The sequence below is a fragment of the Suillus plorans genome, assembly GCF_016647745.1.
Source record: "Suillus plorans strain S12 chromosome Unknown HD556scaffold_78, whole genome shotgun sequence".
In the NCBI taxonomy this organism is placed as follows: Eukaryota; Fungi; Basidiomycota; class Agaricomycetes; order Boletales; family Suillaceae; genus Suillus; species Suillus plorans.
In genome coordinates, this window is record NW_024537462.1 from 49918 (window position 1) to 73988 (window position 24071).

At 47.8% G+C, this 24071-nt stretch overlaps 8 protein-coding genes across 8 annotated transcripts; 6 read left to right on the forward strand and 2 right to left on the reverse strand.

Annotated features, from left to right (window-relative positions):
• The first annotated feature begins 421 nt into the window (after nucleotides 1–421).
• On the forward strand, nucleotides 422–2094 carry HD556DRAFT_948734 (mitochondrial carrier domain-containing protein). Its single transcript, XM_041312100.1, has 8 exons — nucleotides 422–559; nucleotides 617–658; nucleotides 720–758; nucleotides 813–934; nucleotides 985–1118; nucleotides 1182–1368; nucleotides 1418–1740; nucleotides 1799–2094. Exons 1-8 carry the CDS (start codon nucleotides 553–555, stop codon nucleotides 1863–1865), a joined length of 921 nt encoding a protein of 306 aa, XP_041154821.1. The 5' UTR covers nucleotides 422–552; the 3' UTR covers nucleotides 1866–2094.
• A 1741-nt stretch (nucleotides 2095–3835) lies between these two features.
• On the forward strand, nucleotides 3836–5086 carry HD556DRAFT_948852 (ATP4, subunit B of the stator stalk of mitochondrial F1F0 ATP synthase). The gene is made up of 6 exons (XM_041312101.1): nucleotides 3836–3971; nucleotides 4023–4065; nucleotides 4121–4331; nucleotides 4387–4557; nucleotides 4614–4836; nucleotides 4895–5086. The coding sequence occupies exons 1-6, from the start codon at nucleotides 3932–3934 to the stop codon at nucleotides 4918–4920; spliced, it is 714 nt and encodes a 237-aa protein (XP_041154822.1). The 5' UTR covers nucleotides 3836–3931; the 3' UTR covers nucleotides 4921–5086.
• Nucleotides 5087–5167: 81 nt separating this feature from the next.
• On the forward strand, nucleotides 5168–8219 carry HD556DRAFT_1408590 (Dynamin central region-domain-containing protein). Its single transcript, XM_041304096.1, has 10 exons — nucleotides 5168–5334; nucleotides 5393–5424; nucleotides 5484–5524; nucleotides 5575–5875; nucleotides 5921–6000; nucleotides 6049–6517; nucleotides 6566–6928; nucleotides 6982–7197; nucleotides 7262–7750; nucleotides 7812–8219. Exons 1-10 carry the CDS (start codon nucleotides 5277–5279, stop codon nucleotides 8139–8141), a joined length of 2379 nt encoding a protein of 792 aa, XP_041154823.1. The 5' UTR covers nucleotides 5168–5276; the 3' UTR covers nucleotides 8142–8219.
• Nucleotides 8220–11432, reverse strand: HD556DRAFT_1299054 (P-loop containing nucleoside triphosphate hydrolase protein; the record flags this gene model as incomplete). The annotated part of the gene is made up of 20 exons (XM_041299456.1): nucleotides 8220–8785; nucleotides 8842–8865; nucleotides 8919–8942; nucleotides 8995–9018; nucleotides 9067–9118; nucleotides 9169–9242; nucleotides 9290–9605; nucleotides 9658–9843; nucleotides 9901–9948; nucleotides 10001–10078; nucleotides 10136–10181; nucleotides 10228–10241; nucleotides 10296–10421; nucleotides 10473–10684; nucleotides 10737–10777; nucleotides 10830–11001; nucleotides 11056–11077; nucleotides 11130–11178; nucleotides 11230–11305; nucleotides 11364–11432. The coding sequence occupies 20 exons, from the start codon at nucleotides 11430–11432 to the stop codon at nucleotides 8453–8455; spliced, it is 1986 nt and encodes a 661-aa protein (XP_041154824.1). The 3' UTR covers nucleotides 8220–8452.
• A 2674-nt stretch (nucleotides 11433–14106) lies between these two features.
• HD556DRAFT_1434399 (integral membrane protein S linking to the trans Golgi network-domain-containing protein) lies at nucleotides 14107–14921 on the reverse strand (the record flags this gene model as incomplete). The annotated part of the gene is made up of 4 exons (XM_041305321.1): nucleotides 14107–14383; nucleotides 14433–14637; nucleotides 14692–14806; nucleotides 14862–14921. 4 exons carry the CDS (start codon nucleotides 14919–14921, stop codon nucleotides 14107–14109), a joined length of 657 nt encoding a protein of 218 aa, XP_041154825.1.
• A 144-nt stretch (nucleotides 14922–15065) lies between these two features.
• On the forward strand, nucleotides 15066–18652 carry HD556DRAFT_1408656 (dipeptidyl aminopeptidase). The gene is made up of 15 exons (XM_041304097.1): nucleotides 15066–15437; nucleotides 15489–15687; nucleotides 15737–15840; nucleotides 15893–15976; nucleotides 16028–16203; nucleotides 16258–16843; nucleotides 16897–17093; nucleotides 17161–17375; nucleotides 17434–17535; nucleotides 17588–17663; nucleotides 17716–17910; nucleotides 17958–18012; nucleotides 18063–18137; nucleotides 18188–18432; nucleotides 18490–18652. Exons 1-15 carry the CDS (start codon nucleotides 15162–15164, stop codon nucleotides 18593–18595), a joined length of 2691 nt encoding a protein of 896 aa, XP_041154826.1. The 5' UTR covers nucleotides 15066–15161; the 3' UTR covers nucleotides 18596–18652.
• Nucleotides 18653–20212: 1560 nt separating this feature from the next.
• HD556DRAFT_949760 (uncharacterized protein) lies at nucleotides 20213–21341 on the forward strand. The gene is made up of 5 exons (XM_041312102.1): nucleotides 20213–20215; nucleotides 20287–20610; nucleotides 20668–20953; nucleotides 21008–21094; nucleotides 21145–21341. The coding sequence occupies exons 2-5, from the start codon at nucleotides 20504–20506 to the stop codon at nucleotides 21208–21210; spliced, it is 546 nt and encodes a 181-aa protein (XP_041154827.1). The 5' UTR covers nucleotides 20213–20215; nucleotides 20287–20503; the 3' UTR covers nucleotides 21211–21341.
• A 615-nt stretch (nucleotides 21342–21956) lies between these two features.
• Nucleotides 21957–23747, forward strand: HD556DRAFT_1539108 (uncharacterized protein; the record flags this gene model as incomplete). Its single annotated transcript, XM_041309704.1, has 5 exons — nucleotides 21957–22053; nucleotides 22113–22157; nucleotides 22237–22349; nucleotides 22402–22477; nucleotides 22618–23747. Exons 1-5 carry the CDS (start codon nucleotides 22035–22037, stop codon nucleotides 23745–23747), a joined length of 1383 nt encoding a protein of 460 aa, XP_041154828.1. The 5' UTR covers nucleotides 21957–22034.
• Between the last annotated feature and the right edge of the window lie 324 nt (nucleotides 23748–24071).

Sequence of the window (24071 nt, forward strand, 5' to 3'; positions counted from 1 at the left end):
TCTCGAGCTGAACGTTATACTGGCAGCAAGAAACCAGTCACCATCGACTGTAGTTCGGTGAGATGTTCATGTCTGGTAGCAAATATTTAAGTCAAACAATTAATTCAAGGCAAAGACTCTAATTATAGACGACACTCACGCGCCAAGTCCCTGATTCCCTTCTTTCCAACAATTCATCATCGGGCCCCACTGCAAGAGCTGAATGGATCAGAAATCTGGATGGGTAAACCAAGGTCGTCGACTCGTCAGTACAACAGTCAAGTACATCACGAAATTCGATATCGGCCATTTGCGGATCCAGGATGGGCGAGACGAGAGTCACTTCAACGTTCAGAACGCTCGCACATGTTGTTAGTAATGGGAACTTTTTTGCGTTCGACACCGTGGGAGTCGAGATAAACGAGCTAGCCGCTGCTAGCCGAGACCAAGTCTAAAATTTAGATCTATGCTTACGGCAACTATATTGATCCGAGTTACCCATCGCGGCCGAGATAACTCGTTCCGGAAGCCTTGCAAGTTCAAGCAACATTGTGGTTGCTCAAACGCGTTGATATGCCAGGTGCTGTGAGCCCCGTATTCATATCGATACAATTCCTGCTCACGCTGGCAACAGTAGACCTTGACCCCACGACTGATTTCATAGCAGGCACAGCAGCAGGTAGAAAATTTACAGTCATGAACTTGAATGGCTATCGGTTTTGATAGCTTGAGCTTTCCAGGAATTGTCGGCCTTCTCATTGCCCATCCGTTTGATACAGGTATGTTTGGGCATGATTTCCGTAGCGCCGTGGCATTACCTGACTGTGAAATAGTCAAAGTCCGCCTACAAAATCCTGATCTATCCTCCAGATACCATTCAGTATCCCATGCGTTCGCGACCATTGTCAGAGAGGAGCGCTTCAGTGGTTTGTACAAGGGCATTGCTTCACCTCTGGTTTTTTTCTCGCACAAATGCTATGATCCTAGCTTACCCGACGAATAAAGGCAACATGTGCGTTTACGAACGGCCTCGTATTCGCGTCCTACAAGTTTTTCCTTAAGGCGCAAAAGGTGGATGATTCTATCCCATCGCTCACCGAAGTTGCAATTGCTGGCACCTGCTGTGGCTTCGCCATGTCGTAAGCACTCTACCTACCATTGCAGGTGTAATTGGCAGGCGACTGACCAAATGGACGCATCAGATTTTTTTCTGCACCTATCGAACTTATTAAGATCAGGCAGCAAAGCATGTTAGAGAGCGGACTGGGAAGCGTCTCAGTCAGCAAACTTATATACAGTATCCATCGGGAACACGGTCTCAAGGGATTATTTCGTGGTCTCACCGCTACAGCCTTTCGCGATTGCGGATATGGTGCATACTTTTTGGGGGTAAGAGCCCTCACAGCCCCTTTACCATGGTTTGACGTCCACCGGGAAGTATGAGGCTACGAGTAGATACCTCACTGCTCCTTCTAGACTTGATGGTTCCACCTCGCTGTCAGACTCAAGCCAAGGATCCATACCCCTTTGGGTGTTGTTTGTCAGTGGAGGAGTGGCAGGTATCCTTGGTTGGCTTCCGACATTTCCGATGGACGTTGTGAAGACGCGCATGCAGAGTACCGAGATTGCTCGAAACACAGTGCGGTCGGAAGTGACTACAGGCGATAACCCATACCGGACAACCTTATCAACAATCCAGCATTCATATCGCACGGGTGGGGTTAAAGTCTTCTTTCGCGGGCTCAGCCCGACCATGCTGCGGTAAGTTGTTCTGAGTACGCTGCGCACAAATTCTTATCGGTGATTGTTCTCATTCCAGGGCCATTCCAGTCAATATGGCTACATTTGCAGTATACGAAACTGTTGCAAACATACTCTCGTCATGACAGTACTATAAACCGCATGTGGAGCAAACTGCTCAGTCAATACCGTGGCAATGATACCTTAAATGTGGTAATAATATACATTTGGCAAATTTCTGATGTAGATTGCGACATGGCTGTGTTGTTGACTGCATCTATATATTGTGTGCGCTGTCCGTTAGCGTACCAATAACTTCGTCATCAAATATAGCATTCAAAGTATCCTGACACATCAGGGGTTTCAACGTTTTACCTCTTGCAAGATTTCAGCAGATCTGGACATTTCAGATCTAGCCTAGAGCGTTCCAGAGCACTCTGGATTGCCTTTCAAATATAATTTCACTGGCCGCAAAAGGTGGCAGTTTCCCCGCTGTGTGAGCACCCAGGAGTGTACCGAATAGTAGGTGTGTGCACGGTACGGTGGTAGCGATTTCTCACCACTGGTCTGGCTCGCATCTCAAACCATATTTTTGTACAAAAGTCCCGACTGACGTCTTCATCAGTTTGTCGGAAGCTTCAATATGTCATACTGGACAACTACAGGAAAAATTGATATATGGAGGTACTCTAGAGAAGCGATAGGAGCCACTTTTACATGCAGGCCAAGCAGTGATCCTCCTATCGAGTTTCACTGACAGTCCCTCCGTACTAGCGGCGAAAGCTACAGGGACGTGCTGTGGCGAAAAATTGACAGGACGCCACATGGTTATGGTTAGATTATCCCCCGCGGACACAAAAGATTGACGAACTTAGTAGTAAAGTTTGAAGTGAGTACACGTTCTCTATGAAATGTACCCCACGGGAGTCATTGACGGATGCATTCTTGAACTCTAACTTACACGCCATGGCGCCGGCCGGCATGCTTCTAAGAGAGTCTGACCAAGGATCTCTGTCTAAACTTTGCTTATCGGAAAACATTTTGTCAGAAGGAAAGGGTGTCAGCTTCAGTTAGCAGTGCTTGTTAACATACCGTTTTCGAGAGGCGCTTCAAGGTCAAGCATGGCACAAAGAACTGTTTCGTGTGTGCCAATTGGCTAACAATCTTTAATACGTCAAGCCAGAAATTAGTTCCGCATATGCTTCTCAGGCCAAACGAAGAATCTTCCGTATCAAACGGTACATGGAAATAGAATGGAAAGTCTTTGCAGAAAGATAGTCCCAATTAGAGCACAACGGTGTCTCTGATATGGAGCAACCCATTAAAAGAATGGAAACATGACCTTCGGAAATGACTTCAGGCAGATAAGGGGGATAGAGCAAGGCAAGCATGTTATGATAATACCCACCGAAGACGAAAAAAGATGACAGCTCATAGAAGTGACATGTAGAACACCAGAGCCTATCCAACCGGATTCCCAAGGAGGACTGTCAGTGTCAACCTTCGACTTTATACTCCGCAACTGTAAACACCACGGTGCACTCACATTCAGCGTGATCTACTAGCCCTCTCTCAAAGAGAAGGAAGATGAATCAAATTCAGATATAACATGCCAGTTCGAATTAATATTCACGTGGCAATGCACATCATTGAAAGGTCGTCACTTGAAATATATAATGAGGTCAAAGCTTCTGTTTCCAGAAACCAGATACATGAGAATATGAAACACATGCACCGACCAGATAGCAGAGCGAGTGCTGGTCTCAACGTCCTGGATGATGTACAGTGTGCACCACGGACTACCTGATTATCGGGGTCACAGAGTTCGAGTAGATAAGTACCACTCGATCAAATCGGAAGAGATACAATCCAACCTTATATGCTGCGTGATACGATCATTCGCCGCACCGGCATCTTCTTCCAGCCTGTCGATCACTCCGCCCGTGCTGTGCTCCAGACCCAGTTGATATCCGATAGTCTTCACTGTGCACTGCTGAACAGTGATCAAATAGGGTTGCATTACTTACATGCGAGAACAATTTACTATGCCAGGCATCGCCTTGCAGCCCACCGTAGAGGCGGCTACTGGTAAGTAACGCCTCATGCATGAAGGTATCGTGTCAAGTCGGAATATTTTATTTCCCACGGTCTTCCATCCTCTTCATCCAGACTTCGGAACCCGACGTCCTCTGTAGTTCAATCTGTACCACAAATGGCGTCCAGGATCGTGGTCAATACGCTCAAGGCTTCTGGTCAGTTTTTAGGAATTTCCACCATGCCATGTTAAGCTGAAATTTGTGTAGCTCGGCCACGCGCCCTCCCTAGCTTTGCCCGGGCTGTCAACGCGTACGTTCGACATTGGTCTCCAAATAAATATGTTTATTTAACGATACCCACGCAGGCGTGCAATGAGCTCGAATCCCCCACCTGAGCAGCGCGCAGCAGAAATCCTAAATACCCTTCCTTCCTCGCCGAGTCTAATCACCAAGACTGGCTCTGCAATTCTCGGCACCGGTCTTGTTGCAACTGCTATCTCCCAGGAGCTCTATGTTGTGAACGAGGAGACCGTTGTTGCTGCCGGCACTTTCATTCTTCTTGCCTACATTGCCAAGGTACGTTTGTCACCATTGCGCTTTCAACAATTCCCATATGCCTGTTTTCGCCTAGCTTGTTCGGGAACCATACCGTGACTGGGCAAACGGTCACATTGAACGCATCAAGAACATTTTGGAAAGCTCGCGAACAGAACACACTCAGGCAGTGAAGGACCGTATCAACTCCGTCGAGCAAATGAAGGATGTCGTTTCACTGACCCAGGGTCTCTTTGCTCTCTCGAAGGTGAGGACAGCTACCTGTTGACTCGATGGCCACATTGTCATTCTTTTCGTGAGTAGGAAACCGCTCAGCTGGAGGCAAATGCATTCGTCCAGCAGCAGAAGGTCGCTCTTGCTTCCGAGGTGAAAGCTGTTCTCGACAGCTGGGTTCGTTACGAGCAGCAACAGAAAGAGAGCGAACAGCTTGAGCTCGCCAAGAGCGTGATTGCCAAGGTTATGGCTGATCTCCAGGACGAGAAGGTGCAAAAAGATATCCTGACCAGCGCAGTCGCAGAGGTTGAGCGTGAGTACCAATCTGTCATTGCCCTTTCATCCTTGAGTTTTAAATCTTATTTTCTCAGAGCTCGTGAAAAGCAAAGCAATCTAGATGCATACCTGTTGATCAATAATTGATTGTGGCTAGGTAATTCATGATAGAGTCGCGTAGTTTTTCTATACAGTTAACTTCTATCATCCTACGAGTACAATTTATTCGTGCGGTCATTTCACAAACTGGAACTTTGAAAAAGTTAATTAACTTGAGTTTTAACGGATGCTACCTGCGCCCAGTAAGTGCCATAAAGCCAAACGCGGCCAAATAGGAAATGGCCGTGACGACGCGCCTCAAGACTTCACGTGCCTCGGCACGTACAACCATAATTCTTTGTGCCGCTGCTCGTCAGCTTCTCCCTTTATTCACGACCTTTCATTCACGACCTTGAACACAGGGAGAAAACAGCCGTCATGGATTCAGACCTCATTAAACTCGTCAACCGGTTGCAAGATACATTCAGCAACCTCGGTGAGTTCCCGTGAAAGACTATGCGATTAGGGTTTGTGTTGACTTGGTTGAGGGGCAGGCGGCGAACTGGATATGCCACAGCTAGTCGTGGTGCGTGCACGTTAATGATAGTATACTACCGAAAGCATTACTCAGAAATTCTTTGGTAGGTCGGCAGTCAGTCTGCGGGCAAATCAAGTGTACTTGAAAAGTATGTGGCAATTATCGCATCTGAAATATTATTCATCATGCCTTTATTAGCATCGTTGGTCGCGACTTCCTTCCGCGTGGACAGGGCATTGTCACCCGTCGCCCACTTGTCCTCCAACTTATCCACACCCCTTCACCCGATCCAGCTGCCCCTACGTATACGGAATGGGGTCAATTCTTGCATATTGACAAGCGGTTTACGGACTACAATGAAATACGGAAGGAGATAGAGCAGGAGACGTTTCGAGTCGCTGGACAGAACAAGGGCATCAGCAAATTACCCATTTCGCTCAAAATATACAGCCCTGATGTCCTGGACCTCACACTGGTGGACTTACCTGGCTTGACCAAAGTATGTCGATGCCAATATTGTTGTATGTACTCCTGACCTTTGTAGATTCCAGTCGGAGACCAGCCGAGTGATATTGAGAGGCAAATACGCGGCCTTGTTGTCGAGTATATCTCAAAACCTAATAGGTTGGCCATTATTTCTCGCTGTTGATGCAACCGCCTTATTGTCTTCAGCGTCATATTAGCTGTTTCTGCTGCCAATGTTGACCTTGCCAACTCCGACGCATTAAAGCTGGCCCGCTCCGTTGATCCGCAAGGACGTCGAACGATTGGGGTACTGACAAAGCTGGACTTGATGGACGCAGGTACCAACGCGCTCGATATCCTTACGGGACGCGTCTATCCGCTGAAGCTAGGCTTCACTGGGGTCGTGAATCGAAGTCAGCAAGACATCAACTCAGAGAAGAGTCTGCCCGACGCCCTAGATTCAGAGGCCGAGTTCTTCCGCAATCATGCTGTATACCGAAACATCGCGCACAAGAATGGCACCAAATATCTTGCTAGAACCCTGAACCAGGTGCTGATGAATCATATACGCGATAAGCTGCCAGACATGAAAGCTCGCCTCAACACGCTCATGGGACAAGCACAGCAAGAACTGAATTCTTTTGGTGACGCTGCCATCTACGGGGACAAGAACCAGGTAGGCCTTCTATTGAGATACGCGGACCATGAACTCAGCGCCATACAGCAAGGCGGACTTATCTTACGGCTGATGAATAAGTTCGCACATGATTTTGTTGCATCGATAGAAGGTACCAAGGTCGACATCTCGACCAAGGAGCTCTCGGGCGGAGCGCGTATATATTACATCTTCAACGACGTCTTTGGGCACGCGCTTGCTTGTATTGATTCAACCTCGAATCTCGATAACCAGGATATCCGAACTGCGATTCGGAACTCGACTGGCCCTCGGCCAAGCCTGTTTGTTCCGGAGTCTGCTTTTGATCTGCTAGTAAAACCGCAGATTAAGTTGCTGGAGTCGCCTAGTCTGAGATGTGTAGAGTTGGTATACGAAGAGCTTGTCAAAATCTGCCACAATTGCACAAGCGTAGTGAGTCATTATTACTATCTAATCAAGGTTTACCTATTCAAACTCCTCAATAGGAATTAGAGCGATTCCCCCGCCTTCACGCTCAGCTAATTGAATGTGTGTCAGAACTCTTGAGAGAACGACTCGGACCTACATCAGAATACGCACAGAGCCTGATCGAGATACAAGCTGCATACATCAACACCAACCACCCTGCATTCATATCGGGTTCCGCGGCCGCCGCACAAGCCGCGACTTCTCCCGCCCCCAAACCTGCGCAACCGTCACGCGTACGCACCACTTTCTGATTTTGTCTCTTTCTGATGTCTCAATATGCGCTTCTTTTGCTGTTAGCCCCAAAGTAACGAGCCTATAAATGGCGCACCCACGCTAGAAGACGAGGATGAGTCATCTACCGAGGAGCCTGTGGGAGCAAATGGAGTCCTTTCTCGTGACGGGCGCTCCGTGTCATCCACTCTGCATGACCGCACACGAATCACGGGCTCGGCACCGACTGCGAAAGCATCATCGTCTAAGCCGCATCCTGTTCAGGGTCCCCGTCACTCCTCTGCGCATTCCCAAGCAACGCAGCCAGGAGCACCAGGAACTTCCCCGCATTCTGCAAGAGAGACGTTCCTAAACTATTTCTTTGGGCAGAACGGTCCAGGGCCGATTGCGGGATCAACCGTGGAAAGATCCCATGGTCCAGCGCCGCTACCCACAGGCAGGGACATTTCAAATGCGGAGACTGCAGGCCCCACCGGTCTTATGGCCGGCAAGCGGACACTTGATGGCAATAACGCCGCATTTGACATGAAGAGCCTGGGGAAACATATCGAAGCCGTAAGTGTTTTGCCCACTAGTACAGATACCTCTCTTATGAGGATTCACGATACGATTTTAGATATCGTCTTCGGAACCTGGCTCTCAAATCACTCTGCGAGAGGAGATGGAGACGTCACTGATAAGATCTCTCATTGCATCATACTTCTCGATTGTCCGCCAGAGCATACAGGATTTGATACCAAAGGCGATCATGCACTTCCTGGTCAACTACACCTCGCAGCAAGTGCAGAACCGACTGGTCGCATCTCTATACAAGCCTGAGCTTTTTGCGGATTTACTGAACGAGGATGAGGCATTGGTCGCCGAGCGGGCGAGGGTAAAAGCGTTGTTGGATGCATACAAAGAAGCTTTCAAAACACTTTCGGAAGTCAATTTGAAGCCCATATAATAGCTTTAGCTTTACCTCTACTGAGTATTGCAACCATTCATCAACTTAGACTCCTTCTGGTTTACTGAAATACTATCTATCATGTGTGATAATGATTGACAGTGCACTAGCTAGGAGGTTAACCATAACAAAACTAGTACGTAGCATATGTGCACTCGGATATCAGATTGCGTAAATATTGCGAGATCTAAACCGTACCAACAAGCTCGAAGCGATCGTCACAAAATGGACCAAGATGCAAAATAGCGATAAGTGCGGTGATGACATGCCCCCCGGATTCTAACAAGGCAATGTGTCAACAGTCATTCAGCTCATGAGTCAGCCTTCACAGCGACCCATTTCTCCTTAGAATGGTTACTATCTTTGACAGCAGAATCACCAGATCCCGCATTATCGGCGGATTTGTCGGGTTCTTCCTCTGAGGTTATGCTTTCCTCAGTGTCTGCCTCAATACCGCCGTTGCTGCTGTCCGATTCAGAACTTGACGATTCAGCGGTGCTCAGGACAACGACTGTTTCGGTTGTAGCCACAGAACTGGCGCTGGAGGTACCTTCCAACTTCAAGGCAGTCTCGGCGCGGTGAGCCTTTTTGGTTTTCGCACGTTCTTTCCTCTCGGTCTTCTCTTTGGCATCCTTTTCTTCTTGCTTTACGATTTGTCTCACCATCAGGACGCGCATAATTGGGTTTGATGGGACATTACCTCTTTAGCAACCTTCTCTTCTTTCTGAATAGCTTTGTGAGTGACATCATTCAGCGGAACAGGACCAAGCACGATACCTCCTTGCGTTCTTTCTCCTCGGTCTATCCCATGGTCAGATATCACAATAGGACCGATCGAGTCACAGGAGCTTACCTCTTTCTTCTCCTTCGCCTCGCGCTTGAAATAAATTCAGCACAAGTCACACAGATATTGTACCATACGTACTTCCGCCTTCTCCTTCTTGAGCTTCTCCCGAGTCTCGCGTTCTTCAATGATCCTGTAAGATAGTTGAGTTCGTGATGCACTTCCCTAGTTATGTATACGTGCCACTGTGCAACTTCATCGACACATTCGCGCGGGCGAACCTTATTCTTTAACAAGTAACCTTGAAGCGCAGCGACCTGAAACGATGTCAACGGCAAATATATCATCGCTTCCGAAAACTTACGCTTAGCTCGTTCTCTGGGATAGCATCTGCGAAACGCTTAGCAAGCTCAGAAATTTCAGTCTCATCAAGCACAGGAATAGTGTGACTGGGCGCCTTGCGCTTTGGCAGGGGAAGGTTTTTCTGCGAAGTGTCAACGTCCTCTTCAGGTGGAGATGTGGTAGCGACACCAGCAGGCTTCGAGGGGAAGAAACACTTGAAAATGCCCTCGGCTTGCCATTTTGTCGCATGTGTGAAATTCACCCAGACATCCATGCGTCCTGGGCGACTAAGAGCTGGATCAAGGCGCTCAATATGGTTAGTCGTAGCAAAAAGCAGTCTGGCGAGGCATGTTAGTGGCGCAGTTTCAGAGGGGAGCCATAGTAACCCACCGGCCTTCTGCAGCGGCGACTCCATCGAGGCTGTTCAAAAGTCCACTCAAGCTCAATGTTGATCCATCGTTAGTCTCAGTGGTTGTGCTATTGGTGTTAGATGCTGTGGGAGCACCAGTTGACGATGCATCACGACTGACAGAGCGCGTGAACGCGGCATCCAGATCTTCAAGAAGCAAAATACATCTGTTATAATAATAAAATGAATACCGAGAAATGACCGTGGATGACGGAGAACCGTACCTGGATGGTACATGACCCATCAATGTTGTCAGTGTATTATCACTCATCCTGAATTTGGCAAACATTAATAGTCGGTTACTCAGGCTCGAGCCACTCTTACCCCTTTGATGACAAGCTGACAACGTAGATATCCAGACCTAATTCACCCGCCAATGAATGTATCAATGAAGTCTTGCCACTATGACCAATGGAGCGTGAGTACCGGTGGTAACTAGAGCACATGAATCATACGAACCTTCCAGGAACACCGTGCAACAGATATCCACGGCGGAACGGTATACCTGTGTGTCGTCAGGTCTGATTTCAACGTTACGCCATCTCACGCACCTCTTTCAGCATACCTGGAAAAAGTAATTGATGCTCTTAGAACAATTTAATTATGAAAGTTCACTCACCAATCCTCAGAGCACAGGAAGTCTTTGCAATCAGCCAGAAGCATATCTTTGACGCCTGGTTGCAACACAATAGAACTCATAGGGCGCTTCTGACGAGCTCCATTCCAACGCCAACAGCCGTAAGTCCTTGAAATGGAATGAGATTCGTTTGTACCTTAATGATAAGGCTAGACTCACGTATCGGCCATAAAAATATGGACGCGATGTTCGGCATCCTTCTCATACTCGCGCTTCGCCTCGAGAACGAGTTTCTTCAAAATGTCATTGTTGCGAGCAATCACGCTGTAGGGCGATAAGCACGTTGCCGAACACTGATGATAAAAAATATTTGACCTAATCTTCAGAGCCGAACCATGACCGTAGTCCGGGTAGCGCTTAGTCCTAGTTATCTATTAAAGTATGTTAGTGTTCCGAGGACATTACCGAATAGTAATAGCATACCCGAAGCCAATGACCACGGTAATAGATGGTGTGAGTCGTATCTAGTAGTAAAATATTCAACCACGTGGAACCGATATACGGGCATTGACTTACCTATACTTGGCATGAACGCCACTTTGCGTTTCCGACGTCCGTGTACGAGAGCATCCTCTTCTTCGTCTTCATCTTCCTCATCTAGGTCACCCGTCGTTGATTGCGTGAGACCATTGCGGCCAACCGTCCTGGTGGTAATTTCAAATTCACGGCTGCGTCCCCAGGCCGGTTGCTGTGCTTAGCGTCAATGCCATTCATGATTGATGATGTTCGAATTGCTGCCCACCTTCGAAAGCCAGTGCATAAGCCTACAAACACAAAGGTAAGAACTTGGTCACGACTTCGATAGATGAAATTTACCAGTCATACGGATAGTCTTCTTGACTAAAGTGTGCCGTCAAGAAGAAGGCTGCGGATGTAAATGTTAGCTACAGTCTGTGAACTCTCGAGCGTTCCGTACAGTCAAGGAAAGTATGCCATGCTCCTGCTGAGGCTCTTCTGGCTGTCTCAACAGTCCCGCCGATGACAACAAGTTTCTGTCGCGAACATTGTGCGTTAGTACATTCATTGCTGCTGGTGACGGACACGACGTACAAGAGTGTCTTGTATCGCATTAGCACTACCGACCCCCAGTGGGGACAGCATACTCTTGAGTGCATCCATCGAGGATGAGGGTATTAGAAAAAGTAGGAGGAGGCGCACTTCTTCCCGCTACGGACGGCCTTTTAAGGTATTTTATTGGCGCCTCGTGTCATACAGGGTGGCGGACTGTACATCTTAGAATTACGGGATTAATAGCTGCTTCCCCGATTGAAAGCGAGTATGATAAATCTGCGTGCGATCTGAAAAGGGCAGCGGAACAACCAAAAGGGGTGGTCACAAGATAAGAGCCACACATAAATTTCGCTAGTAAGTAAACGCTTCAGGTTGGCACACATCCCCATCACAACTTCATTCAATGAAACGCCTCAGATCAGTGTGCACCTTACGTCCATCAGCCTCAAGTCCAAGATCCAAATATTTATCTATAGGTCTAGGACACTTTCAAGGCGGTACTCCCTCAGCTGGGATAACTACTAGACTCGTTACGGCGTTCGCCACAAGTCCTGCGACCCGTGGCGGAGCAATCACAGACCTTCGCTTATTCGGTCTGGCGATACTCAGGACTCAGGCCTCAGGTACTAGTACTTGTCCCATGCTATTCGCGTGGAAACATACCCGGGCCATTTGGCTTTCCCTTTTGAAGTTCCTTGTAAGCTCAGGTCTTGCGAATGTCACTGTGGGTGGTGCTTACATTTACATAAAGCCCACTTTCGCCTTCAAAAGAACGACAGTATACGAACCGAACAATCTCTGGTGTTACCCCGCGGTTTCGTAATTGGACCCGAGCTGACCTGTGAGACAAATTCGGCCGAAGAGTAATACGCTCGTAATCAAGTTCTGAGTTCAAATGTCGCATGGGCAAACGGCTCTCGGGGAGGAAGTATCGGCTTAGCAACGACGAGCCTATGATCTTTCGTCAACAAGTTCCACAGGGGAAACCCCCCTGAGTGGAAGGTAGGATCATATGAAATGGAATCCAGCAGCTTTGCGCCCCTGGAATTAACTGTAGCTCCGAGTTGGTTCCGGATGCCAGCAGATCCGAAGACCAAGTTGAATCCTGACGAGACAGACGAAGCCTAGGACGTGGACAGGAGCCAATTGGTTGCCACAAAAGGTATCACCAGCGTCAACCAATAACCGCCGCCGCCACGGACTCTGGTGGGCACCTGTGGGCAAAGGGCAGGCGGCGCAACTCCATTAAGTCTGCACTGGATTGTCGGAAATAGCTGGAAAAGAATGCGGTCACAAAGAGTAACAAGAATCACTGTCTTTTTCAACTGCAAAGGCAACCTTAAAGTTATGCGTATGCCTAGACATCTGACTACCCTCCGGTGTTCACGACGTTCACCTGCGGCCGGTGTTTAAGAGCAAATCTTTCCATAATTAGTGAGTCGAGGCCTTCACAATTTCACAAACGAATTTGACCGATCGTTCTGAAAGTATTGTCTAGACTGAAAGCTATCTGTCACAAGATCGCCTCCTTTTTGAAATCTAAAGTTCATGATCTTGATAAATGCAACAGGTAACCCTACCGCCTCAGCAAGATGCAGACCGCGCACCCCACTCAAACGAGGGAGTCATATTCCCATCGCCACCGCACAAGTGATACAGTTTTCCGGTGTCTGATTCCTGAAGGTACCACATGATACGTTCCCAGCCCCTGTCAGAGCTCCACAACATGCGTACCATGCACCAAGACACGTTGACATATATAAATTGGGAGCTCTTCTAGGCCCAGTAATATCGAGCCATGCGCGGTAGGAATGACAAAGTCGGCATGGAGGATCCTGTATGCAATAATACATTAGAATATCCCTCGAACCAACTATCTCATTCCCAGCCGTCACTGTAGATCAAGGGCCCAGAATTTCGGTACTCTGGATTATCCAATAGCCTAGGCTATTTGTGACGGACCTTACGTGAGTGCACTGCTTCAAGCACGACTCCATGCTAGAAATCAAGTGAACAGCTGTTTGATGAAATAGGTGAGAATAATTTGCACTCTGCACTTAAAACATATCCACAAGTAATTGCGTGATGACATGCGAATGCATGCAGGTTCAAAGCTCATCGCTTGCGAAGCCGCCACATCAATCGCGCCCAAGCTAGTGGCAAATAAGCCTGACGTCTTGGAGTGGGCAGCCATATTACTCACTGACTTCAAACAAGAAAGATAGCGACGCCAATTCCGCGGCTATCAATCAAGAGTGATTACCTGCAGAACATGCTGGGATATGAAAAAAAAATACAGCCGACTGATATGTATGTAGGCGCAATAACGAAGGTTCCCGGGCGGACCGAGCATCCAGCGGAAATGAAGAGGAGACTTTCCGGAGGGCCATGTTCAAGTCCACCGCTTACCAACATAGTAGGGACCTTGTAGTCCGGTGACCGGATCGAGATGAAGAACAGGGCCACACGAACTTGGGAAATTCAAAACAAGAGAACCGTCGGTGGCGTAAATTCAAGCCAAACAACTAACCTCAAGCTCGCAATAAATTCCAGGTATTAGGTATCTTGCCAAGTGTTTCAAATTACAACTAGTTTAGCTCACCTACGCGGTAATGAGTTTTGCAGAAGGCTAAGCATTGAACAAATTGGTGATATCTTCTACGCCACTCAAACCTTGTTAAGATCTAGATGGTGGTGGACATCGCCAGCTATTGTGTATCCAAAGGGGCTTCAGTTTAATTAAGACCAGTACTACGAGCAGCTGGGCGACACGGGGACTCACTTAATCTCTGCGAAGCAATTCTCCCATCTCCAAATCATCCGCTTCGTCCCTCGGAGGAGATATAACCAATCCTTCGGCCATCTCTCTCTTCACGCAAAGTTGCTCCGCGATTATTACTGTTGATGCTGACCATGCGAAAATGACAAACCAGAAGAACAAGGAAGTGGGTATTGAAGCCGAGTAATAAGTCGTGAGTACGAGGTGACTGAAGCCGAGTGTGAGCGCGAAATCCAAGATGAAACGCGGTCGTCGAATGAGAATACATAAATAGTATATGCTGAGTATGGTCAGTTTCTGGCAAGCATCCTGGACTGTACAACACATACTCTGCAAAGGATGCGATCATCCATGAGAATGCTATTACCCAGCCTCGCATAGGGTCGGTCCATCCGTCCCACCTGCCTTCCTCCCACCCGGAACCGAGTTGTTTACCACCGCTCCAGGCGCCATAGTAAGCGTCCCACCTGTCTTCGCCCTGCATTCCGCGTACTGTTGGACGGCCGGCCATTTCTCGCCAATCCATTATCATCCCTGATGTAGCCTCCTCTCAACAATAGCTTATGACTCAACGGTTATGAGACGCACCGACATTCGTTGCCCCTCCTTCAAAGACGAGTGCACCTGCCTCCGCAAATATGGACAACAATGGAGGGATGAGGACGGAGAGGGTTAGATAATGGAGAGTTTGTATTGAAATAATCTAAGGTGGATGTAGACGGTTTAGGTCAATGTGGACAGAACAGAACAGAACATGCCTGAGATATAATGAGGATTGGGTCCCAGCTAGCGTTCGATGCTCGAGATGACGCCGCCATCGTTACTACAATACTAAGTCAGCTTTCAAAATTTCAAGCTTCAAGCTCAAGTCTGAGGCAGCTCATGGGCTGTCTGCCGCACTTGAAGCCATAATGTGCTTATGTAATTAAAGGGTGCGCACTGCGTAGCGCTTAGCATTGGCTAATTCTCATTCACTGTTCGGTCGTACTACTACGTTGAGGTGGCAAGAGAGTCGGTAGTTATTTCTTGCTACGAAGAGTCTGTTTTGGCGTGCGGCAATGTCTTACAGGCATGTCAATGGAGGCGATGAGGACTTTGAAGACAATTCAAACGATAGCCCTCACGGTCTTCTGGCCTCTCGCTCGAGGATTACTGCAATACACCCAGACCTGGCCATTAGACCTTCTGTATACTACGAAGAAGGCTCCTTCGACGCGCCTTCCTCTGACGAAAGCGAGGGTCTCATTGAGAAGCAGGGTCGTGCTCTTTCGGACGACACGAATGTCTTCGGTGACACGGAGCCGGGAAACGGCTTGCTGGTAGGAGGGAACAAAGTCAGTCATAACTTACATTGCTCTCATTTCTTTGCTTACATTGTATCAAAGAGGCCCGCTAGTCTAAAGTACCTTATCATCTCTCTAGCATCGCTGGTTTTTCTTTCTGCCTCAATTGGACTGTTTGCTGCGACATCTCTCTACAATGGACAAACCTATCGACTACCAGGTGCCAGGAAATTTTCCTTGGACCATATATTTAACGGAACATTCAGTGCTTCGGGGGAGAATGTGAACTGGGTTCCAGAAGGTCAGTTGTAGCACTAAACAACTTCTGCCCTCATGGAGATATTTCGTAGCCGGCGATGGAGTTTTCTCTATCTTCCAGAATGGCCAGATTCAGCTTGTTGACCTGAAAAATAATAGAACGACTAACCTTGTTTCCATGATGGATATTAAGGACGTAAGCGCCCTTTTCTCTAAAGCCATCGTGCATTAAATTTAGAGCTGTCCAGGATGAGGGGAACATTATTTACTGGACAGATTGGAAGCTTTCGCCGGATATGACGTATATTCTGGTGAAGGCCGACCATCTTAAGGTCAAGATTCTCCATGAGCATAGTCTTTGAATGCTGATGTGCAACTTCTAGCAATGGCGTTATTCGAGCTTTGGCAATTACTACGTGCATAATCTGAACACTAAAGTGACATACCCATTGGTGCCGCCTACTCATCCCCCAGTCACTGCTTATGCCACCTGGTCCCCGACTGGGCAATCCATCGCGTTCGTTGCTGCCAACGATATATACGTGCTCCCATCTCCGTCGTAAGCACCGTTTCGATGTTCGTACAACAAAGCCTTCTGATAGCTTTCCATCAGTGCTTCTACGTCTCCCATTCGTGTCACTAGCTCGGGGAATACATCTTTATTTAATGGCGTGCCTGATTGGATATACGAAGAAGAGGTTTTGTCGAAAGACTACGCGCTGTGGTGGTCTCCCGACTCGAGCAAGATTGCTTTTCTACGTCTCGATGAAACCGAAGTTGACGAATTTCGGTTCCCGATCTACAACCCCACAGATGATTCTTATACTGTCGTTCCATATACCCAAGATGTCGTCATCAAATACCCCAAACCAGGCTACAGCAACCCTCTTGCTTCCGTGCATGTTTTCGATGTCGCACAGTACGAACGATCTGAAACATCTTCGGACTCAACCGGCGAAATCTATACTTCCGAGCTCAGTTGGGAGGGTCGCTTCCCTGTAGTTAACAGTATTATCATGGATGTCACCTGGGTGGGTCAATCGACGCTCATTGTTAAGGAGGTTACTCGCGCTGCAGACAATGGTAGCGTCGTGTACTTCGACTTGACAAACATGGGAATTGCGGACATCGTGTACGGAACGGTAGTCCGAAGGCTTGGTAGTGATGGTGAGGAAGGTGATGAGGGCTGGATTCAAAGCGTAAGTGGCTCGCATTATTGCGTAGTCATCCTTTACTGAGAAGCTCACTGCAGGCCCAAAATGTTTTCCCTCTTCCGGACAGCCTGCGTTCAGGGGATTCATCTGCCTATCTTGATATTGTACCAAACGACGGCTACAACCATATTGCTCTTTTCGATCCTGCCGAGAGTAATACTCCACGTTTCCTCACTTCCGGCCCATGGGAAGTTACAGGGGGCATTAAAGCAGTAGATACGCAAAGAGGATTGATGTAAGTTACTATTTTTTTAATTCCCGTCGGAGCTTCATGATTCATTGCGCCCATATCCCATCTACAGATATTTCCAAGCCGCACGATCATCAATTCAACGTCACATCTATTCAATCCCCATTTCACCATTAGTTTCAGAATACGTGGAGCCAATCTCGCTTACAGATGAATCAACACCCTCTTCATACAGTGCTAGCTTTTCACCTGAAGCCGGATTTTATCTTCTTAATTATAAGGGACCAGCTGTACCATGGCAGCGAATTGTCGATGTTAGCAATAGTGGTGATGTCATCTCTAATTTCCATTATCAGTACAACTAGCGCTTACATCTTAATTTCAGATTTCGATTATTTTCTGACGGACAACTCTGCATTAAATGCCACGCTAACTGAATTTGAAACTGCCGCCGTCACATATTCGACGATAGACAGTGATGGCTTTGGTTAGTTTATTTGATGCGTTCTTCTCGCGATGCAACTATATACAGCCCCCAGAGCTAAACGTAAAGGAAATGCGCCCTCCTCACATGGATGACTCAGGGCGGACGAAGTACCCAGTCTTATTCCTCGTGTTTGTAGCATGCCTTTTTGAAAGCGAACGCACTTATTTCTGATGCTTTCAGGTACGGTGGGCCAGAGAGTCAGAAGGTCGATGTCGAGTACAAAAGAGACTGGCATGACTATCTCGTTTGCACACTTCAGTATGTCGTCGTCGTCGTGGACGGTCGGGGGACTGGATTCAAGGGGCGGCACCTGCGCAACCCAGTAAGGAATAATCTTGGCTTCTGGGAGACCCAGGACCAAATCAATGCTGCACGGTACGGAGCGCCTGAAATTATGAGATACGGTATTGAACATCTGGCAGCATCTGGGCTGGGAAAGACTATGTTGACCCGAAACGTATCGGAATTTGGGGATGGGTGAGCCATATTCTGGATTCTGTGGCTAATATACCAATCGACTGCTGCAGTCTTATGGCGGGTTCATGGCTTCCAAGGTTGCTGAAGCAAATGCCGGTATTCACACTTTGGCCATGGCCGTTGCTGTATGTGCATCTCTCCCTGATAAAGTCATTGCACTCACTAGCAAGTCTAGCCTGTGACCAGTTGGAGGCTATATGATTCTATTTATACCGAACGGTACATGGGCTTGCCTGACAATAATCCTGGAGGATATATCAACGCCTCCGTTTCACATGTAGAGGGCTTCAAGAGCATAGACTATCTGCTCGCCCATGGCAGCGGAGATGACAATGTCCACTATGCAAACACAGCTCACTTGTTGGATATGTTCACAGAAGCCCAAGTCAGAAACTTCCGTTTCAGGATGTTCACAGACAGGTTCGCCACTGGAATCCATTCCATGTAGTACAACGCTGACTGTTTTCCGTCGAGTAGCGATCACTCGATTACTCGCAGAGGTGCGTTTAGAGAAATTTACGAGTATATGGCTCTGTTCCTTGTTGAAAAGTGGGGGAAAGGTGGCCGGCGACGGGGTTGGTAATTGGATAGTCAACGTATGTGCAATGTGAATAGATCTTCGGTTTTCGTAAATTTTCACATCAGAAGCGCTGAATTCGGGTATAATCCTTGTGTTGCTGTTTGGGGCGGAATCTAAAAGAGGCTAGGAAAAGTTTACTACTGGTACAAGTACTAGGGCGCCCCAAACCCAACTCTAGCATGGGCCTAAACCATCTTGCGTTTCAGAAATCGATTTTGGGGCTGAGAAACCGCCTCAATTACGACTGGGATCTCATGGATGTAGCTAACGATCTTCACTGTTCCGATATGGCGGCTCCTAGTCGGTTTCGTGCAGATTTCCATCCATAGACTTTATCCACCTGGCGGTCAAGCTTCATGAACTTCGGTTAGAAGATCACATGCGCAGGCAATGCGCTGGAGTACAACTTACGTGACGGCAGGATCCGTATACTGGGTAGACATTGGACGTATTCGCTTTGACGCCCGGTTTCAGGTTACGTTGTCGCCAGACGACTGTTCTGCATGACAATTGCATGTAACATGGCTCCTACTATTAAGTACTACTTACTATATTTGAAGCCTTGCTTCAATTCGTCACTGTGCACGAGGAATTACAAGTCTGTCATCCCTTAGATCTTAGACCTTTCTGGCAACTTGGTGCTTGCTGGCAATCAAGAATACAAGACAAACTCGTCTTTCATCTCCGGGCGATCTCCAAAGAAGCAATACATTCAGCCTAGGAAGAGAGCGCCCTCCGATATCCGAGAGCATAGCATATTCATATTCTGCCCAACTTGGTGCGTGTGGTATCTTCAGTACGGCTGCTTACTCTACAACTAATACAGTGATTCCGATTCCAGCCGATTTCACAGCACGCCTTTTGATTCGTTCAAGAAGCCAACACTTTTACGGTCAAGTGAATATATTGATCACCGGATGACTGCGCAGTCTTACAATGCACAAGACTGGGCATCATTTACATTCCGACCCAGGCGCGCCTGATACCACCTCTGCTGGCTGGTCTTATCTTTGGGTGTCATGTCATGTGCGCGACTGTTCTCGCGGTCACCGCCGGAAGGCCGAGTGTGCATTACCGTGACTAGAGGAATAACGTGGACCAGGTCGATATTTCCATCTCGAGCTCCCGAAGGGCAGTACTACCTATTTCACGGCACTAGGTGGTTTCAATTTCCGACTAGAAGTTCTTACATGATTCGATCATGGTTAACTCCGCCTAAGGTTAGTTTCGAGTCACTTTGGGGGATGGTTTGGCAGAGCAGGTACTGGGTCGATTCCTTGCCCTATACAACTGTCGCACGCTGTTTCATTCGGACATCACCACTCTCACGGGGAAGCTCGGTGCTCTTTGCTCTGCGCGACAACTGCAATCGAGGTGCGGGGAAACTCAAGAAGATGTAGATAAAGCAGCGGACCTGTTTTACTCCCTCAGCTATGAATAAACATATGACACTGGTCAGCGGGGTTGGACTAGTAACTTTTCTGTGCGCTCAATCACGGATATACTTCTTTGAGCTGCTCTTGGACCATTATGGTGCTCGTTATCGGGGAATTGTACACATCGCCCTCATCTGGCAACAAATTTTGGCGCGTGGAGCTTTGGAGCCTGGTCATGCTGAAAACGGTAAGCCTTGTCGTCTCCCATTTCATCTTCAAATCTGCTTACGGAGCTTTCCACATGCCATTGCCCTCAAGAAGTCCTTAAATAGCTCTCAGACGTGATAATCGGATGCAGTTGACGTTCTTGAAATAGGAATCTTTGTCTCTTAAACAAAGCCCGTGATATCCTGTCCTTGTTGCCTAAAAGACTCTAGACTGGACACGCCCCGAATACGCTCTGGAGGAGGAGTACATAGCGGACACGTGATTCCCACTGTTACCTTGAGGACCTTTCAGGCTCGGGTAATTGCACATGCTCAACACATCGAGAGAACAACCGACTACGCTGCACATCTACAATTTCGGGAGTGTGTTTGGTAATCGCAAGATTATCAAAGGGGAAGACAAGACCACAACTTTGTGAGTTTTGAGGATATTTTCGATCCCTTCTTTTTACTTTGTCTATCGCCGCTACAGATATTTCATGCAGAACACTCGGAGTTCGATGCACTGGACTTTTGATCTGCATGCTGATGGCTCAGATGGTCCCTTGCTTTGTCGAGCTCAGTCTTCGTACAATGGACCACCACTGTTGGATGAAGTAAACCATGGGCCCACGATTTTATCCATGACTGGTATCAGATATCCAGTCAAGATGGAGAGGAAGCGTGGAGCCTTCAACGGAACGGTTTTCTTCGAGGGTCCCGACCATAAGGAGTATCGCTGGCAAACGACCGCGCGACTGTTTAGTGCTGCGATGGAGGTGCGTACAGGAGCGGGTCGGACATCCCAGCATTTATCACGTAGCTCTCGTCAGTGTTTGGATGCCGAGGACACCCTCATAGCGACATATCGTGTTACATCCATGTCAGTGACGAAAGATGGTGTTCTTGTTGTTCAACCCGTACGTTTTCATTCTGCGATCCCTGGTCTTTGTAATCATCTCTACGACAGTCGGGGAAATTCATGCTGGACCTGCTCGTCGCTACCAGCCTTGCGATGCGCACGCCCAATAATTGAAATGTCTTTTGGATACGCCCTCTTTTACCTCTACTTGGAAGAACTATTCTGATGCATGTGGTCATTCTATTGGTGCTATTTTTATTGCGCGGGTCGTATCTTCGTAATTCACCAGCATCGGCAATTTCTATTGGTATGCATCCATCTACGTACAAACAAAGGCAATAGCAAATGGTGCATAGTGCTAACGAAGGTTCATTTCAATTAACTTCGGGAACAAGCAGACCAAGCCGTGATCGGGTCTAAGGATACTTGTTTAATATGCGCAGATCCATTCATCTTGCCCATGGCGGATACAACCGACGTTTTCTTGTGAATGATTCGGACCGTGCATTCCTTGACCGCAGTCATAATTCCTATATCGATAATCAATCTTTACTTTATTCTCTTTTCGATTGCCAGGCCGACTGCAAACTAATTGTTTCTCCCGCCCATCATGCCGGCGGTCTATTCCGACGGTAGTTCCAGATGTCAATCCAACATTGTTTAGATGCCCCACCCGGTTTTGAACTGTAAGGGTGACGTGCTGAATGATGCAGATGAGAATGTTCAGGCCAGTCCCACTGGTACAATCTTAAGGCCACATGGAAATAGCAGAAGTGACTAGTAGGATTTGGCATCAAGTTGCTGGCATTAGTTCGATGGCCTATATTGACCAACTGTAAGTAAGTAGAGCTTGATGTGCATTTAAGGCTGCCATTGAGGAACTTCGCGGCATTACCGTTCGAGTTCAAACTCCGAAAAATCTTTGACCAGGCAAAGCCCAGGGGTTATCCTTTTCCGAACGCATATAAGCATCTTCTTGCACTCATCTTTCCACTAAGATGCTTTTCAACGACACAGGTGTGTTGGTTCCGATACCTTTGCTGGTGGATTTTCTGCACCTCTGACTTGTGTTCCAGCGTGTTTTAGTATACGGGTACCGAAAGAAACCATTCAGACATGGTGTAAGTTCTAAGCATATCATTGAGGATCTAAGTGATACTGTACAACATTGCGACTAACTGCTCTACCTGCTGCGTACAGTGACTCATGGAGGCAGAATCTATTCTGGAGGAACCAGTCCTGCCGCGTCTTACTTTTTTGCCGTCAGTCGCGAAGATGAGTGGACAAGCATACTTTGCAGAAGATCGATAGTGGTGAGCTACCTCTTTAGCATCATATGTTCCTTGTTAAGCACGCTCCATGTAGGTGATACATGCGAGCTGGATTTTGCACTGCGTCGCGCATTCATTTCGTGTTCCAATTGTGGGCTACGTACTTGATGGTACGATTACTACGTCTCATGCTGTGTTCCTCGACCGTCAAATACTCTACTTATTATGGCACCCTACTAATTTCTCTGCCTATTTGATATCTCCCTGCCACATCTCATACCACTCCGGGATCTCATGTACCTCCCCACAGATGGCTTTGATGCTGGACCACCTTTCAGTCGCACGGGAATCCAAGATCACATACTCACCTCAGTAGTATGCCCTCGATATCCACAACGGGTATCACATTCTTCTGTGCCACAGAGTCAACCCCAAACACATCTCTGCCGCATCCCGCCGAACGTCCTCCAGAAGCGAAAGCGCCAGAGAGACAGCCTCCCCTACCCCAACGCACTGCATTACGATAGTGAATCAGGACACAGTCTCCCGCGACGTCCACGCAAACGCCGTATGCTCTCCTTGAAGCTATCGTCTTCGTCAACAGAAACTTTATCCGACATCGCGATTACAGAAGCACATGACTCCGCAGTCACTACAAACCACGGCGTTAGATCAACTCGTGTGGTTACACCCGATATATGCATCGTAAATACTCCCCCCGACGATCACACGCTATCCGCTCCTCGTGACCTTACTCCTCCCTTCAAAGCTGTGTCAAAATATCAATCTCAGGGGCCATCATTGCACTGTTCTTTGCGAAATGATCATGGGCACGAGAAGGCCGTCGATACTGATTGTGCCTATGAACATACCCCTGAATATACTCTCACTGCGAACGATACCAGTTCTGTTACGTATCTCAAAGATTCTCCTCCTGTGCTGGCCATCGACTTCACCCGACTACAATTTCCTTCCAGGAACCGTTCGCGCTTCCCTCTTCTACATTTAGAACCAGTCGCTGCAACTGCCAAAGTCAGGAGCAGGGAGGATGGCGAAAGTTCTACTGGGCCGGTAGCCTCAAATCACACTCTCAAGCAGTTTGCGCAGGATGTACCTCCAGCTACACAACAACCAGGCAATTCAATGGTTCCAGGAACCTGCAGTAGCGAAAACCACGAGAATACGGAAACCGTATCCCCCGTCACACGCCGAGGCACGCGAGTAGGATCCTCCAGCTCTCCTAGACGTCTAGACGAAGCTATTGATTCCAGACGTGACACAGTAACTTATCACATGGATCAACTTATACGGACGAGAAAACGTGCCACAGCTCGGGACGATGTTCGATTTGCAACACTATGGGAGAGCAATGCGATGTGGAAGGGCATGAGATTTTGGCATGAAAATGTGAAAAAGCCAACATGGAATGCAGATATGTAGCATCACAGGCGATTTTACATGTATACTCACGTCGACCTCGATCGACCCTCATCAACCTCGGGAGACTTGCAACTTGTTGTCATACTGCACAGCTATAAAACTCATGCCGAAGGTTTTCAAATTTCGTAGATCAAGAACATATCCAATGCTCGAAGTCCGATTTGCAGGATAGAGTCTACTGCAGTTTTAGCCACTTGGTCTGGACCCGTCTGAAGTTGCCCCACGTTCGTACTCTAGATCTGAATCAACATGTTCACTCCTATCATTGTATGGGGTTTCAGTGTATTGTAATCATGTTCTGGAGGACATTCTCATCTGTTGTAA

Bases quoted from the DNA above. Each gene is read 5' to 3' on its own strand.
- HD556DRAFT_948852 (XM_041312101.1), top strand. From the start codon at position 3,932: ATGGCGTCCAGGATCGTGGTCAATACGCTCAAGGCTTCTG. The intron at 4,066-4,120 runs GTACGTTCGACA...ATACCCACGCAG, and splicing joins TTTGCCCGGGCTGTCAACGC to GCGTGCAATGAGCTCGAATC. The intron at 4,837-4,894 runs GTGAGTACCAAT...TTATTTTCTCAG, and splicing joins CGCAGTCGCAGAGGTTGAGC to AGCTCGTGAAAAGCAAAGCA.
- HD556DRAFT_1408590 (XM_041304096.1), top strand. From the start codon at position 5,277: ATGGATTCAGACCTCATTAAACTCGTCAACCGGTTGCAAGATACATTC. The intron at 6,001-6,048 runs GTTGGCCATTAT...TATTGTCTTCAG, and splicing joins TATATCTCAAAACCTAATAG to CGTCATATTAGCTGTTTCTG. The intron at 7,751-7,811 runs GTAAGTGTTTTG...ATACGATTTTAG, and splicing joins TGGGGAAACATATCGAAGCC to ATATCGTCTTCGGAACCTGG.
- HD556DRAFT_949760 (XM_041312102.1), top strand. From the start codon at position 20,504: ATGCTCAACACATCGAGAGAACAACCGACTACGCTGCACATCTACAAT. The intron at 20,954-21,007 runs GTGCGTACAGGA...AGCTCTCGTCAG, and splicing joins TGTTTAGTGCTGCGATGGAG to TGTTTGGATGCCGAGGACAC. The intron at 21,095-21,144 runs GTACGTTTTCAT...TCTCTACGACAG, and splicing joins GTGTTCTTGTTGTTCAACCC to TCGGGGAAATTCATGCTGGA.
- HD556DRAFT_1408656 (XM_041304097.1), top strand. From the start codon at position 15,162: ATGTCTTACAGGCATGTCAATGGAGGCGATGAGGACTTTGAAGACAAT. The intron at 15,841-15,892 runs GTAAGCGCCCTT...AGAGCTGTCCAG, and splicing joins CCATGATGGATATTAAGGAC to GATGAGGGGAACATTATTTA. The intron at 17,664-17,715 runs GTTTGTAGCATG...TGATGCTTTCAG, and splicing joins TACCCAGTCTTATTCCTCGT to GTACGGTGGGCCAGAGAGTC.
- HD556DRAFT_948734 (XM_041312100.1), top strand. The intron at 659-719 runs GTAGAAAATTTA...TGAGCTTTCCAG, and splicing joins CATAGCAGGCACAGCAGCAG to GAATTGTCGGCCTTCTCATT. The intron at 1,119-1,181 runs GTAAGCACTCTA...TGGACGCATCAG, and splicing joins TGCTGTGGCTTCGCCATGTC to ATTTTTTTCTGCACCTATCG.